General features: G+C 53.9%; 1 protein-coding gene across 1 annotated transcript; it reads right to left on the bottom strand.

Annotated features, from left to right (window-relative positions):
• Positions 1-1565: 1565 nt before the first annotated feature.
• On the bottom strand, positions 1566-13522 carry TLR5 (toll like receptor 5; the record flags this gene model as incomplete). The annotated part of the gene is given in 6 exon segments (XM_081114352.1): positions 1566-3036; positions 5006-5365; positions 5494-5729; positions 9956-10717; positions 10721-13148; positions 13494-13522. Coding segments are annotated over 3 exon segments (2619 nt in total). The 3' UTR covers positions 1566-3036; positions 5006-5365; positions 5494-5729; positions 9956-10555.
• Positions 13523-14754: the final 1232 nt, after the last annotated feature.

Below are 14754 nucleotides of genomic sequence, written 5' to 3'. Positions count from 1 at the left end.
GCCATCTTGGATACGAGCAACGTTCGCCATCATGCGTTTCTGTCATCGTTATTGTTGCTTTGCTCTCGACTTCCTCTTGCCAGACACGATGTCTAAACAGGAAAGAGCAGCCTTCCTGCTTGGAGACGGGCGTTCAGAAGCAGTTGGCTCGGGGAGCCCCTCTCCCCCCCGCGCCCCCGGGGTTTCCAAAGGTTCGTTTGGGTCCGGGGATGAGTGGGAAGGACCGATAGTAGCCGCTGGGAGAGGAAGGAAACCGCAGCGGGCCCAGGCCCGGACGCCACGGCGGCCCCCAGACGGCGCCGTTCCAGTCTGTTCCTCCCCGCAGCACCCCCCCCCCCCCCCGTGGGCAGGGGCCCTGGGCCTCCGCGGGCAGCATCAGAGGGCGGCTGGAGACCGGTGTCCTGGTGCCCCCGTGGCTTCTGTGGGCTCTTGTGCCTTGTGCAGCCCCCGCGGGGCACAGTGTGGGCAGAGGGACCGGGTGTGGAGGAGACCTCTGGCCTGGAGCCCACGTCCGGGCTTCCAGGGAAGGTGAAGGCCCTTCCCCATCACCCCGACACCCCGAAGCTCTAGTTCAGTTTATGTCACTGAACTGCGCCCTTACGGAGCCACCGCGTGGGAGAGCATCCCCGGGAGGTTCCGAGAGCACGAACGAACACGTCCTTGTCCTGTTAAGCTCCACGCAGGCCGGCACACGGGGGGGCAGGAGAGGGGGACCAACACGTCCTGGCCCGAGGTGCCACTGGACAGCTAACCCAGCCCCAAGTGGCCACCTGGTATCCCCAAAATGCAGGGTCTGGCTCTGGTTCAAGGGACCCCTGATCCTGGGGCTTTGGGGAAGGGGTCCAGGCAGATTCAACTTTGCCCCATGAACACCCCTGGGCCACTCACTCTGCCCTTCATGAGGGGGCAAGGGGTGGGGGGTGAGACCTGAGACGCCTGGGAGAGGTGAGGCCATGGCTGTGGCTGCTCCGAGACGGGACACACACAGCCCCACACCCCCCGACGCCCCCTCCCGAGGCCCCCAGGATGCAACTGCTGCGGTAAAGCGCCCAGAGGCCCAGGGGGAGAGGAGCAGTATCTCTGAGGCCTTGGGGAGGCCGGGGCTCCACCCACCCCAGCCAACCCCTGGCCTGACCCCGACGCCTGCCTGCCCACCCTGACCCCCAGCACTGCGCAGCCATGGGGTCCAGGCGGCTCTGGGTGTTTCTACTTTATTGCGATGGGGGGACAGTTGCCTCCAAGGAGCGATCTGGTGTGGGGCGCGGAGCCCTCACAGCGTGGCTGGCCGGCTCCATCTCTGAAGATGGTCTTGTGTTTACTTTTCCTCGTTTCTGCGCGTGAGGCACACGAAGGTGTCCCCGCCACCCCCCCCCCCCCCATCCCCATGAGGCCCGTGTCTGCATGTGGCTGTGATGCTGTACGCACAGGGATGGCGAACCTTTTGGGCTCGGCGTGTCAGCATTTTGAAAAACCCTAACTTCACTCTGGTGCCGTGTCACATAGAGAAATTTTTTTATCTTTGCCACCCTAGTAAAACAAAGACTTATCTTTTTGATATTTATTTTATATATTTAAATGCCATTGAACAAAGAAAAATCAACCAAAACAATGAGTTCGCGTGTCACCTCTGACACGCGTGTCATAGGTTCGCCATCACTGGTCTAGGGTGTCTGGAGGCAGAAGGGGTGCAGGGAGGGCGGTCCCCTGGGCACTGGGGCAGGAGGAGGGCCGGCTGATCGGCTGGGCGCTGGCCCTGTGGATTGCACAGCCAGGCTCTCGGCCCCCTGCCGCTTCCCACGTCCGGTGGAAGGGACCCCTGGACGCCTGATGGATGACTTGGAAGCTGCAGAAGGTAGTGAGTGGAGAGCCAGGAAGGCGGCTCGGGCAAGGGGGGAGCCTGGTGCTGAGGACAGCCCGGCCCGGGGCTGTGGTCCTGCAGCGCCACCTGGGGGCGACCGGGAGAAAGGCCACAGGAGGGTGAGCCAGAGGACCGGCCAGCTCCCATCTGGGGGGGCGGGGGGGGGTCCTCTAGAGAGGGGTGGGGTCCTCTAGCATACGTACCCCAGAGGAAACGCCCCAGTTCTTTACAAGATGCCGGGGATCTGCTTTTCATCCCCATCAGTAGACGGGGAAAAACTCCCCTGAAAGCCTGAGCTCCCATTGGGGTCGCCTTGCTGGGGACCCCAGTGGGGACCCCGTGACCAGAGACACCACCGCCCACCCTCCCCACCCCGCTTGTCAGAACACTTGTTCTCTTAGGGCAGTGGTTCTCAACCTTCGGGCCCTTTAAATACAGTTCCTCATGTTGTGACCCCCAACCATAACATTATTTTCGTGGCTACTTCATCACTGTCATGTGGCTCCTGTGATGAATCTTCATGTAAATATCTGATCTGCAGGATGGTCTTAGGCGACCCCTGGGAAAGGGTCGTTCGACCGCCAAAGGGGTCGCGACCCACAGGTTGAGAACCGCTGTCTTTGGGGGTCACAATGTCTCCAAAACCCTTCGCATGTTCAAGTCAGGGAGACTGTGGAGTCCACGTTTTATGGGAGAGGGAGGAACAAACTCAGAGGCAAACACAGAGCTGGGAGCCGCGGGCGCAGAGGGTGCCCCGGGTACCACTGAGGCGGCACCTGGGCCGGGAAATATTCAGACTAAAAGCCGGGCCTGAGGGCCAGGAACCTGGACGCCTCTGCCTTAAGCGCTGGAACGACGGGGGTGGGCATTGCAGTCTAGGTCCCCTCTGAGCCTGAGCTCCTTATCAGCGCCTCCCCGCGTCCCGGCCTTGGCTTCGCTGCGTCTCCAGCAGGGACACCGGCCAGGCCCCTCCAAGGAGCAGGTGAGCCGACGCCCCGGCAGCATGGGCGCCAGGGCTCCTCGTGGGGCAGGAACGTGAGGTCTCACAGTCCGGAGGCTGGCGTCCAAGGTCAGGGTGCTGGCAGGGGTGACTCTGAGGGCTGACAGGGCACCTGCCCCTACTGCAGGCTCCGTCACCGGGTGGGGGTGTGCAGGAGGCAGGTGATGGATGTTTCTCTCTAAAAAATAAAGACATATTTTTAAAAAAATATCACGGACAGGCGAGCTAGAGGCTGAGAGAAAATAGGAGTATTCCCTACGTCTGACAAAGACTTCTACCTAGGATATTGTTCTGTTAGGGCAGTGGTTCTCAACCTTCTGGCCCTTTAAATACAGTTCCTCATGCCTACCAATTAATGATAAAAAGATAAGCCACTTAACACACTGCGTCAGACCAGGAGCATTCCCCTGTTTTCGTATTACACAGTGTTTTACGTAAATGCTGAAGGCACGCCTTAAAATTAAACACCCACTGCATTTTGAAGTTATTTATTACATGTTCTTACCAGCGAATATCTTTTTAAAGTATGAGACTTCGGAAAACGTTTTTTTTTTTGTTGTTGTTGTTGTTTTTTGTTTTTTTGTTTTTTGTTTTTAATATATTTTATTGATTTTCTACAGAGAGGAAGGGAGAGAGATAGAGAGCTAGAAACATCGATGAGAGAGAATCATCGATCAGCTGCCTCCTGCACATCTCCCACTGGGGATGTGCCCGCAACCCAGGTACATGCCCTTGACCGGAATCGAACCTGGGACCCTTCAGTCCGCAGCCCGACGCTCCATCCACTGAGCCAAACCGGTTTCGGCCGGAAAACGTTTTTTGTTCTCGTTCAATAGAAACTTATCTGGCCACTGGGTAAAGCCAGCCATGACACTACCGGTGCGCAGTGTGTTAAGATGGGCAGAGGATTGGAATGAAGGCTGCACAAAAGAACACGTGTGCATGGATAACGAGCACGGGGAATGGCGCTCCACACGGCCACTCGGAAAATGCATGTGGAAACCACTAGGAGATACCACTTCCCAACCACTCCACAGGCTACCGTGCAGAAGGCGGACAATGCCAAGTGCCGGCGAGGGTGTGGAGCAGCTGGGACCTCTTACCTAGTCAGGCGCGTGAAATGTGACAACTGCTGGGACGTTTCTCTCGATGTAAGACATACACGGAGTGGCCAGACTGATGACGACCACCCCATCAGTACTTCACTGACACGTCCAAAAATACTGAATATTGAAAACTTCCTAAGCAACTACTCTCAAGGTTTTATTATTATTATTTGCGTAACTAATTCACTTCATCGTGCTGATGGGGTGGTCATAATCATCTGGCCGCTCGGTGTATACTTAACCCTAGGACCTGGCAATTCTACTCTTAGATATTTACCCAAGATGAATGGACACATGTCCACAAGAACCCTGTCGCTTTGTCTGTAGTCGCTAGTAGCTGGCAGCCACCCAAAGGGCTGGAAGCAGCAAACCTCAACCGGATAAAGAAACTGCGGTAAAAACCGTGCAATGCCACGACAAGGAACACACGCCGATCGATGCGTCCTCTGGGAGAACCTCAGAGAATGAGCAGTAAAGGAAGCCAGATGCACAAGACGGAATGATTCTGTTCACGTGACGTTCTACAACAGGCAGAATTAGTTTATGTCGACGGAAGTCGGGGCAGCAGTTATCTGAGCCGGCGTCGCCTACGGTGGGTATTGTTAGGAAAGGGGCAAGACCAAACTTTCCAGAGCAACAGAAATACTCTATCTCGATTGAGGTGGTGATTACACGCGTGGAGACAAATGTCAAAATGCATTGAAGTGCCCTCGGGAGCTGCCCATTTTATCGGATGTTTAAAAAACAACAAAAACCCCCAAAAGACAGCTCAGGGGTTCCCTGTTCGGGTTCCCAGAAGCGGTGCCTAGCCCTCCAAGGAGGTCAGGTTCCCAGCATGGGGGCTGGAGGAGCCGAAGGCAGACCCGGGAGCCCTGGGACCCCAGAAGGCTGCTGTGAGCAAGCAGTCACCCCCACCCCCCAACCCGGGGCCCCACCAGGTCCTGCAGTGCATGTCCCTTGTGTTAGTTAGAACGATGTTGCGGTTTCCCACGCCTTTTCATTCTGGGCAGAAATCCCCACCAGCAACCAAACGCCCCGTACCTGGGCCTCCAAGCAGGTCGGCAGCACCCAGCTGGCCGGCGACAGCTTGCTCTTCGGGGCCAGCATGTCTCCGCCCCGAGGAGGGTGCGGGCCGGGGAGCTCCTGCCCCTGCTCATCGGGGGACGCCAGCCTGGGCCAGGCGAGGGGGGGCACCTCCACCAGCCGGTGATTCGATCCCAGCGTTCCCTCCTTTGCTCCACAGCTAAGCCGAAGGCCTCCACGGAAGGGCCCCTGGTGAGTCCTGGTCCCTCTCCAAAAAGGTCCCCTTGTTCCACGCGGACCAGCACACGGCAACACCGGTGACTTAATTCTGCAAACCCCTTAGGGCTTGGCACGGCCCGCAGGCTGGTCCGGTAACAGCTGCAGAGGGGGAAGGAGAAACCATGAAAGCGGCCTCAGGTGTTAGGCCCCGAGGGCTATGGGAGCGGCAAACCCAGGTCAGCCCAGCACAGCCCAGCAATGCCACGGCCACCGCTCTGCCCACGCACCTGCTTCCTGGAGGGGCCGGCCCCGAGGAGACGTGATGTCATTGCTTTTATCACACTGCGGCGAGGGGAGACAGAAAAGCAAGGCCTCACGGAGGTAGCGTCCGAGCTAGGAATCAAAACAAGCCTCCCAGGCTGTTGGCTCAGGCCCCCGAGATGCAGGAATAAAGCCGCCTTGTGCCGCTCGCCGGGGCTGGGCGCCCGAGAGGACCCCGAGCACGTCCCTTCCAGGGGATTGTCTGTAAAAGAAAAACGTTTGGTTTCTTAAAAGGCTGGCTTAAATGGAAGGTCTGTGGCCGTGGAGGAATAAAATATTTAACTGCTAGGTCAAACAGATGCAAAGTCCCTTTAATCTTAAGGAAAAGAAAATCGAGCCAAACATTATGTACGGTATATCGTCCACCTGTGGAAATGATGTCGTTTTTCTTTGTCGGTGGTTTAATTTTCAAATTGGGGCGAATCCTATTTCTGCCAAGGGCCGAAGTTAGCTCCCTTTTACGTATGCATGCATGGATTATTTTTGCCATGATTGATTATTTTTGTCATGATTAAAGCATGAATGAAATGCATGTAGAGAGTTAAACATTAAGCATTAAGCCATATCACTGATTCATAATGAAAGCTTATACTCCCCACCCCAGCTCTCTTCGATCTTTCTAGGCCCCCACACCCCCAAGCACGGCTGCTGCGGCTGAGAAACGAGCACATTTAGACCAGAGGCCGTTCCTAATGAAGATAAGGTATCTGGGGGGAGGGTGTCCTATAAGCTCTGGATGAATTGATCTACCACATGTACATGGGTTTCTGATGTGTGTATACCTATGGGCCGAAGTGCAGTGTCGAAGGGCACGTGTGGCCTCAACTTTAGCAGATAACGAGAGATTGTTTTTTGCAAGTGACACCAATTTACACTCTCACCAATAACGTAGCTGAGTGTTAACCGCTCACACCCTGGTTAATCCTGGAGCCTGCCGGTCGTTTTCATGTGAGCCATGCTGCTGGGCGTGTGGTGGAGTCACAGTGTGGCTTTGATCTGCATGTCCCCGATGACTAACGGAGGTTGAATATTTTATTTTTCATTTGCTTTTGGACATCGACTATCCTTTATGGGAAATTCTTAAGACCCTTGTTGTTTTTTTCCTTTTACGTTATCCTTTTATCGATGTGTAGTCCTTTCATGCTCTGGTGATGAGAGTTCTTTTCGGATATACGTGTAATTCTCACGGGCTGTGGTTTGCCTGTTCAATTCCTGGATGGCCTTTGTAGACGGGCTCGCTGTAAATGTGGTCATCGCTCTTGATTTTCTTCTTCTCTTGGATCTCGGCCCTCTTTCCTGCTTTGTAGCTCGCCAATGCTTTTATTTATTTTTCCCCAATGCCTTTAAACCGATTTAAAGAATCGTTTCTGCAGCTTTTCTAGGTGTTTCCAATGGATGGATTGAGCAGAACTCCCTTTGGCAATTAGTTTATGTGGTTATTTCTTCTGGCATTTCATATTTCTCAATGTACACTCAGAATGCTCTTTCTTGACTTAACATTCTAGGCATTTTAAATTGATTTTGTCTTGTCCAAGCTCAGTGGTCGGCAAACTCATCAGTCAACAGAGCCAAATATCAACAGTACAACGATTGAAATTTCTTTTGAGAGCCAAATTTTTTAAACTGAAACTATCTAGGTAGGTACATTATTATTAACTTAATTAGGGTACTCCTAAGGCTTAGGAAGAGCCACACTCAAGGGGCCAAAGAGACGCATGTGGCTCGCGAGCCGCAGTTTGCCGACCACGGCCCTAGCTGGTTTGGGTCAGTGGATAGAGCGTTGGCCTGTGGACTGAGGGGTCCCAGGTTCGATTCTGGTCAAGGGCACGTGCCTGGGTTGTGGGCTCGATACCCAGTAGGAGGCGTGCAGGAGGCAGCCAATCAATGATTCTCTCTCATTATTGATGTTTCTATCTCTTTCCCTCTCCCTTCCTCTCTGAAATCAATAAAAATGTATTTTAAAAAATAAATTGATTTTGTCTTGCGGCAGGTGAGCATTTATCTACCTAACACCTGGGCTTCGTCTTCTCCTTCCTCCAAAGAGTTATTTCATAATTTCCAACGTCCAACCACGTTTACTTTCCATTCTCTCCGGCCCGTCTGGAATACCAGTCCCTGCAGGTTCAAATGGTCGACAAGAAATGGTCAGAGTCAGCTGTATTTGGGGGGTGATGAGCGGGATTCTCTCTGAAGTTTACAGCAGCCAAACAACATCCTAGATTTTCCAGAATCGTCTCCATTTCAAACACAGCCAGCGCTCGCCCCTCGTGGGCTGAACTGCGGTAGTTCCTCCTATTTAGCAGCGACGCCAAAGGACCGCACTCTGTGGGGTTTATCAACTCACCCACTTGGAAGTGTTGGTAAGTGGAATTCAGGAGCAGTTGCTTAGCACAGTAGTCGGCAAACTGCGGCTCGCGAGCTACACGCGGCTCTTTGGCCCCTTGAGTGTGGCTCTTCCACAAAATACTGGCTCTTCCACAAAATACCAACTTCTGCGCATGGGCCACGAAATTTCAATCGCACCGTCTGTGTGCGCCCGCACATGGTATTTTGTGGAAGAGCCACACTCCAGGGGCCCAAGAGCCGCATGTGGCTGGTGAGCCACGGTTTGCTGACCACGGGCTTAGCAAGTAGCATCTCCGCTGGCCAGCTGGCACCCACGTCTCCACGCGGCACGGCTCACCTTCGCTGTGGCCCTGTATGCAGCGACTCCTGTGAAGTGGGACTTGGGAAGTGGCCTCAGAAAGCATCACAACTGCTGGGGAGGGGACACAGAAGAAAGGGACGGCTAGGGCGCTAAGCGTTTGCACAGAAGGAAGAGAGGCCTTTGGGTTGGAGGCACCCCAGGAGGTTTGGAGGGCTGGGTTTTGCAGAACAGGTAGGATGGATGTGCAGAGATGGGAGGACATTCCAGAAGGAAGGGTAGAATAGGGTGTGTGTGTGCTGTTGTGCGGAGATGGGAGGACATTCCAGAAGGGAAGGGTAGAATAGAATAGGGTGTGTGTGTGCAGAGATGGGAGGACATTCCAGAAGGAAGGGTAGAATAGGGTGTGTGTGTGCTGTTGTGCGGAGATGGGAGAACATTCCAGAAGGGAAGGGTAGAATAGTAGAATAGGGTGTGTGTGTGCTGTGATGTGCAGAGGTGGGAGAACATTCCAGAAGGAAGGGTAGAATAGCGGGTTTGTGTGTGCTGCGATGTGCAGAGATGGGTGTGTGTGTGCTGTGAGTGCGGAGATGGGAGAACATTCCAGAAGGGAAGGGTAGAATAGAATAGGGTGTGTGTGTGCTGCGATGTGCAGAGATGGGTGTGTGTGTGCTGTGTGTGCAGAGATGGGAGAACATTCCAGAAGGAAGGTTAGAATAGCGGGTTTGTGTGTGCTGCGATGTGCAGAGATGGGTGTGTGTGTGCTGTGTGTGCAGAGATGGGAGAACATTCCAGAAGGAAGGGTAGAATAGTAGAATAGGGTGTGTGTATGTGCTGCGATGATGAACAGCGCTAATGGGCAGAGTCATTGTTCAAATATAAGAACATCAAGTGCATGGCAAGCTCAGTTTCCTGGGTCGGAGTGGCCCAGAGAAACCAGGAAGAGAACAGCTAGTCTGTGTGTGTGTCTCTGTGTGTGTGAGAGTCTGTGTTGGAGGGTCAGGATTCGGGGCGCAGTGAGGACGGGGGAGCGGCGTCCTGGCGTGCCGAGTCCCCGGCCGCTGTGTGCTCCTCAGACAGCAGCAGCTGAGCTGGGGCCCTGCCGGACTGGGAAGCCACGGGTGCTGTCGGCGAACCTGCCTTGCTTCCGATTTTTCTTAATACTTTCAGAAAAACATTTCTACATTAACACAAACATGACAAATAAAACTTGTATGACAAAAAAACAACTTCAAACACATTCTGATTCCATCTAAGAGGCCCTCAGTGTCTGCACCAGGGGTCCTCAAACTACGGCCCGCGGGCCACATGCAAACACAAATATTGTATTTGTTCCCGTTTTGTTTTTTTACTTCAAAATAAGATATGTGCAGTGTGCATAGGAATTTGTTCATAGTTTTTTTTTTTAAACGATAGTCCGGCCCTCCAACGGTCTGAGGGACAGTGAACTGGCCCCCCCTGTTTAAAAAGTTTGAGGACCCCTGGTTTGCACCCTCTTGTTGTGGCCACTGGGGCAACTGGATCTGAGAAGCCCAACTTCCTCAGCTCATTTAGTGTCCTGGCAACTCGATGAGGTAGACACGATCATGCGACAGGTGAAACCGAGGCCCCTCAAGGGCGTGGGACATGCTCAAGGTCACAGGGCGAATGCCCAGCAGCATCAGAACTCAAGCCAGGATCCGTGACCAAAGGCTAAGTTCCTTCTGCCAGAGCTTGAATGGCCGATACATTATATATATATCGAGCTCAGATAGGCCGGCGCCAAATCGGGGAATAAAGCTTACCTGCCAACAGGAAGTTCAAGGCCCGCGTTCTGCCCGGAGGAGCTGAAGGTAAGGACAGGAAGAGAGCTGTGGCCACAAGAGCTCTAGCTATTCTCATCCCAGCTTCTTTGGGGCCACTTCTCCCCGAGGCTGAGCGTGACTCTGACCCAGCAAGGGCACTGTTCGCACGGTGGAAGCAGGAAACGCGCCTCTGCTTCTGTTTCTTTTCTACTTCGCGTTGTCCCGCAGGGCTCAGAGGGCCCCGAACCCTTGGCCGGCCCCTCCTGGAACTGAACGCTGGAGGAAGGGCGTCCGTCAGCTGTCACTTCCCTCAAGGCGTCCTTCCCGCGACTAGGAAATACCTTGCGGTTGACGCAACAGGAGAGAACGGTATTACTGAGTCCGACAGGACATCGGTGGAGCACGGGGACCTCTGGGGGCAGCTGGAAGCTTCTAGATCTGCTCCTTTCCATTCGCAGTTCGTGTTGCTATGAAAATCAAGAGCTTTATTTATTTTTTTTCAGAGTCGGGAAAAGGAACCTCAAAAAGGACCCCCCATGGAGACGCAGTGCAAATACAAGGTGAAGGGCGATCTGCGAGGGCAGTCGAAGGGTCCTGGGCCTAGGAGAGGGTGGCTATCGTCTGCAGCGGAATGTCGCCGTCTCTGCCGCCGTCTCTCTTCTTCTCCTTTTGGAGTATGTGCTGGGAGAGTTTGTTCAGAAACCAGCCAACGTCCTGGAGGTCCTCGGGCCACCTCAGGTACGGCTGCGTCTGGACAAACGCTCACAGGGACTCGTGCTTCATGAGCTGGTACTGGGACAGGGACCCGACCACCACCACGATGAGCGCGCCGTCGAGGTCCGCCAGGCTCCTGCTCTGGGCGCAGCTGAAGGCCTCCAGGCACCACCCGTCTGTCAGGAAGTGTCTGCTCACAAGACAGACGACCTTCCTGCTGCTCCACACGGCGTCGTGGATGTTGGCGATGACGTCCTCCCCTGGCATGAAGTCTCGTTCTTCGAAGCACAGGCGGAGCCCGTTCTGGGCGCGGTACTGAGCGTCCAGCTGTGCCAGCAACGCGTTCTGGACCCATTCGAAGTCTTTGCTGCTGAAGCACAGGTAGGCGTCATACTTGTACGTGTCGGGCTCTCGGGTCTTGGCGTGGTCCTCGAACACAAGTCCCCGGACCGTCTGGTAACAGAGGAAGCAAGCCCCCCGGAACTTGGTGACGATGAGGACGGCCATGAGCAACAGCGTCACCGTGACGGTGAACAAGACGAAAAGGGCGAACTTGAGGGCCGTGAGTCTCTCCTCTTCGTCGCAACCCTCCGTGGTCAGGGAGTCGAGGGACATGCCGAGCAGGGGGCTGGGGTACGAGCAGGACATGTCTGCAGGAGCCCCAAGTAGGGTGACGTTGGTGTCATTGAGCCACCTGATGAAAGGGCCAAGTTCACACTCACAGATGAACTTGTTGTGAGTGACGTCCAGGACACTGAGGGATGCGAAGACCTCGGGGTCGGGAGAGAGGAGCTGGTTCCTGGACACGTCCAGCACCTCTAAGCGAGGGGGCAAGTCACCAGGAGAGAGAGCGGTCAGCCTGTTGCCATTGAGGCTGAGGACCCTTAAGGCAACCAGGTGGCTCAACACGCCTGGCGGGAGGAAATTCAGGTAGTTGTTGTTCAAGTAGAGGACTCGGAGGCGGGCCAGGCCCTTGAAGATGTCCCAGCAGGACCCGGTCTCCCAGGCGAGCTGTAGCATGTTTTCTCCGAGGAAAAGCTGCTCTAAGCTGAGGTTCCCGGAAAGGCCAGGGGACGGTGATGAGGCACACAAGGAAAGGCGGTTTTGATTTAAAAGGAGAACCTGGAGGTGAGGGATCTGGAAAAGGGAGTAGAGCTCATCCACCCTTTCCAGCCTGTTCTCTGACAACTGGACGAAGTTGGCTGTGAATCTGGTGTTTGGCAACGTCGCCAGTTTGTTGCCACCCAAGAAGAGGGTAGGGATGCTTGGGATGAAGTGAATCGTTTTCAGCGCGTTATCACGCAGGTCCAGGGTCTGCAGTCTCTGCAGGGATCGGAACGTCTCGTCCTGAATGATCCCAATGTGATTCTTTTGCAGATCGATATAGGCGACGTTAGGTAGCCCATAGAAGTTGGGATTGTACAGTTCCCCCAGAAGGTTAAAGGACATATTGAGAACTTGGAGGTTGTCGAGCCCATAAAACGCCTCCTGTGCAATCGTGTTTATCTTGTTGTGGGAAACGTTCAGGACCCTCAACTCCTGGAGGGCCTCAAAGAGGCGGAAACCCAGGGAGAAGATGGAGCCGTGGGAAAGGTCCAGGCGTCTCAGTGAACTTCGGGCCAGGCCCGCGAAGGTGTGCCGGTCAGGATCTTTGATGTTTTGGAAGCCAAACCCAGGACCCATAACGTGACGGGCAAGAACCAAAGAGAGGATCTGGGTGCCGTTGATGGCGCTGGTGAAGTTTCTGATGATGTCCACGGTCCAGCCATTCTTAGAAACATCTAGGGTGTCTAGGACCATGTTTCTGAACGGGTTCCCGCACTTCCCCCAGTCCACGGAGACCCTGAAGTACAGGTTATTGGCAGCAAGCCCTACAAAGGAGAATTCTTTCCCTTGGAGGGGCTGGAGGTCAGGCTCACATACGATGGGTATGTCGTTGAGGGAGAAGTCAATGGACTTCAAGGAATTTAATTCCTGGAACGAAGGGTGAAGGGAGAGGCTATGGATCTCATTCTTGGACAGGTCCAGGCGATTCAAAGACGGCAAGTTTCTGAAATAACCATCTTTTAACACAGCATCGGAAAGACCACAGTAGAAGAGCCGGAGTTCAAACAGACGGGGCAGCCCTTGAAAGGCATCCGGATGCAAGAAGCCTATCGTACTTCTGCCCAAGTCCAAGATCCTGAGATTGGGCAGGTTCCTGAAGGCTTCTTGGTCAACGGTGAAGGAGGTAAACTGAGTCCCAAGCTCCAGCAGCTCCAGCCGCTCCAGGAAGGGGAAGGACTCGGCTGTGACGGTCTGGATATAGTTGAAGCTTAGCAGGAGGCGCCGAGTGGTGCTGGGGATCTGGGGGACCCGGGTGAGGTTACAGAAACGATACAAGGCGATGCGGCCGTCCGAGGAGCAGGGAGACATCCCAAGCGCAGGGCTGGCCAGGAGCACCACTCCCAAGAGAAGGTCAAGGTGGCTTCCCATGATCCTATGGAGAGGAAGGGAGAATGGAAACACAGCTCTCTAAGCTCGAGGCATTGCACACGGGTCTTTAGAAGTTGAGCCCTAATGTCATGCGCCTGCTGCTCTTAGACCCTTTGACCCTCTGGCTCCCTGGACGCGGCGGTGGATGGTATTTTCAGGTGCGTATAGCACTGTTCTCGCCGTCTGTCTATCTCTCGTATTGCGTTTCCTACACCCCCCGGCGGCTTCCCTGCTTTGAGGTCATGGACCCCCGCGAGCGGCTGATGACGGCTCCGATTCCTCGCCTTCCAAAAAGGCACCTTTGCATCACCGATCAAGTTTTGTACCCAGTGCCAGGGGGTTCACTGACCTCCTGAAGCCGGCCCCTTCCAACCTCATGTCGATTAACGCTTCGTTGATACGGAACCACCGCCGTGTTTTATACTCTGCAACAGGGCTTGGGAAACTCTTTGTTTAGGCTCTGCAGTCCACGTGCCATCGTTTGCTGGCCTCCGTTCTAGAAGGGAAGAGAACAGAAACGTTGATTTCCCAAGGGAGGGTTTTAAGTGACTGTCAGATACACATGTTCTGATACTATTTGCGGGAAAGAAACTAAGTTGGCCCCCAAGTCGCTGGCAGTTTTGCAGCTACTGTTTGAAACCCAAGCGTCAGAATGGATCCTCATCTCGGGTAACCAGCCAGGAAAATCCCTACAGACGCCCGGGAGCGAGCACGCCGGCTGAGAATAACATAACGCGTTCTGGTTTCACTACCTTATTTACAGATGGCTCCGCGCTGGCCCCCAAGTGCAGACGCTCAACTCGGTGGCTTGACCTTGAATTTGTGGTAACAAGAGATGAGAGAGAGCCCTATCTGCTGAGCCAAACCGGCCAGGGCCCCAAACCATGTATTTAAACGACGACGATGAAGCAGCATGAACAGTTACCGATGCTGTTAGTTCTGCCATCAGGTGACATACGGATTCCTTCCTAAATTATCACCATGCGATGCGAACTTACAATAAGTCCCCAGGCTCCTGGGGGGTAAGCAGCTAGAGACAACACTCAAAAAGGTCACCAGTGGCCCATAAAGCAAGCTGATGACAGCGGCAGCACCTCTTATACATGTCCCATGGTTAAGAGCACATAAACAATCGCCAATAAATCAACAACAGCAAGTACAGGCGAGGATGCAGAGAAAAAGGAACCCTCGTGCACTGCTGGTGGGAATGCAGACTGATGCAGCCACTGTGGAGAACAGTATGGAGTTTCCTCAAAAAGTTAAAAATGGAACTTCCATTGGACCCAGTGATCCCACTTCTAGGACTATTTCTCAAGAAATCAGAAACACCCATCAGAAAGGATATGTGCACCCCTATGTTCATAGCAGCACAATTCACCATAGCTAAGATCTGGATACAGCCTAAGTGCCCATCAGCAGATGAGTGGATTAGAAAACTATGGCACATCTACACAATGGAATACTACGCTGCTGTAAAAAAAAAAAAAAAAAAAAAGGAACTTTTACCATTTGCAACAGCATGGATGGGCCTGGAGAGCATTATGCTAAACGAAATAAGCCAAAGAAAGATAAATACCACATGATCTTGTGGGATATAATTATCAACATAA

The sequence above is a fragment of the Myotis nattereri genome (genome assembly GCF_964212035.1).
Source record: "Myotis nattereri genome assembly, chromosome: 20".
Classification (NCBI taxonomy): Eukaryota; Metazoa; Chordata; class Mammalia; order Chiroptera; family Vespertilionidae; genus Myotis; species Myotis nattereri.
The sequence above is the reverse complement of the archived record's forward strand: the minus strand, read 5'-3'. Positions and strand labels throughout refer to the sequence as shown.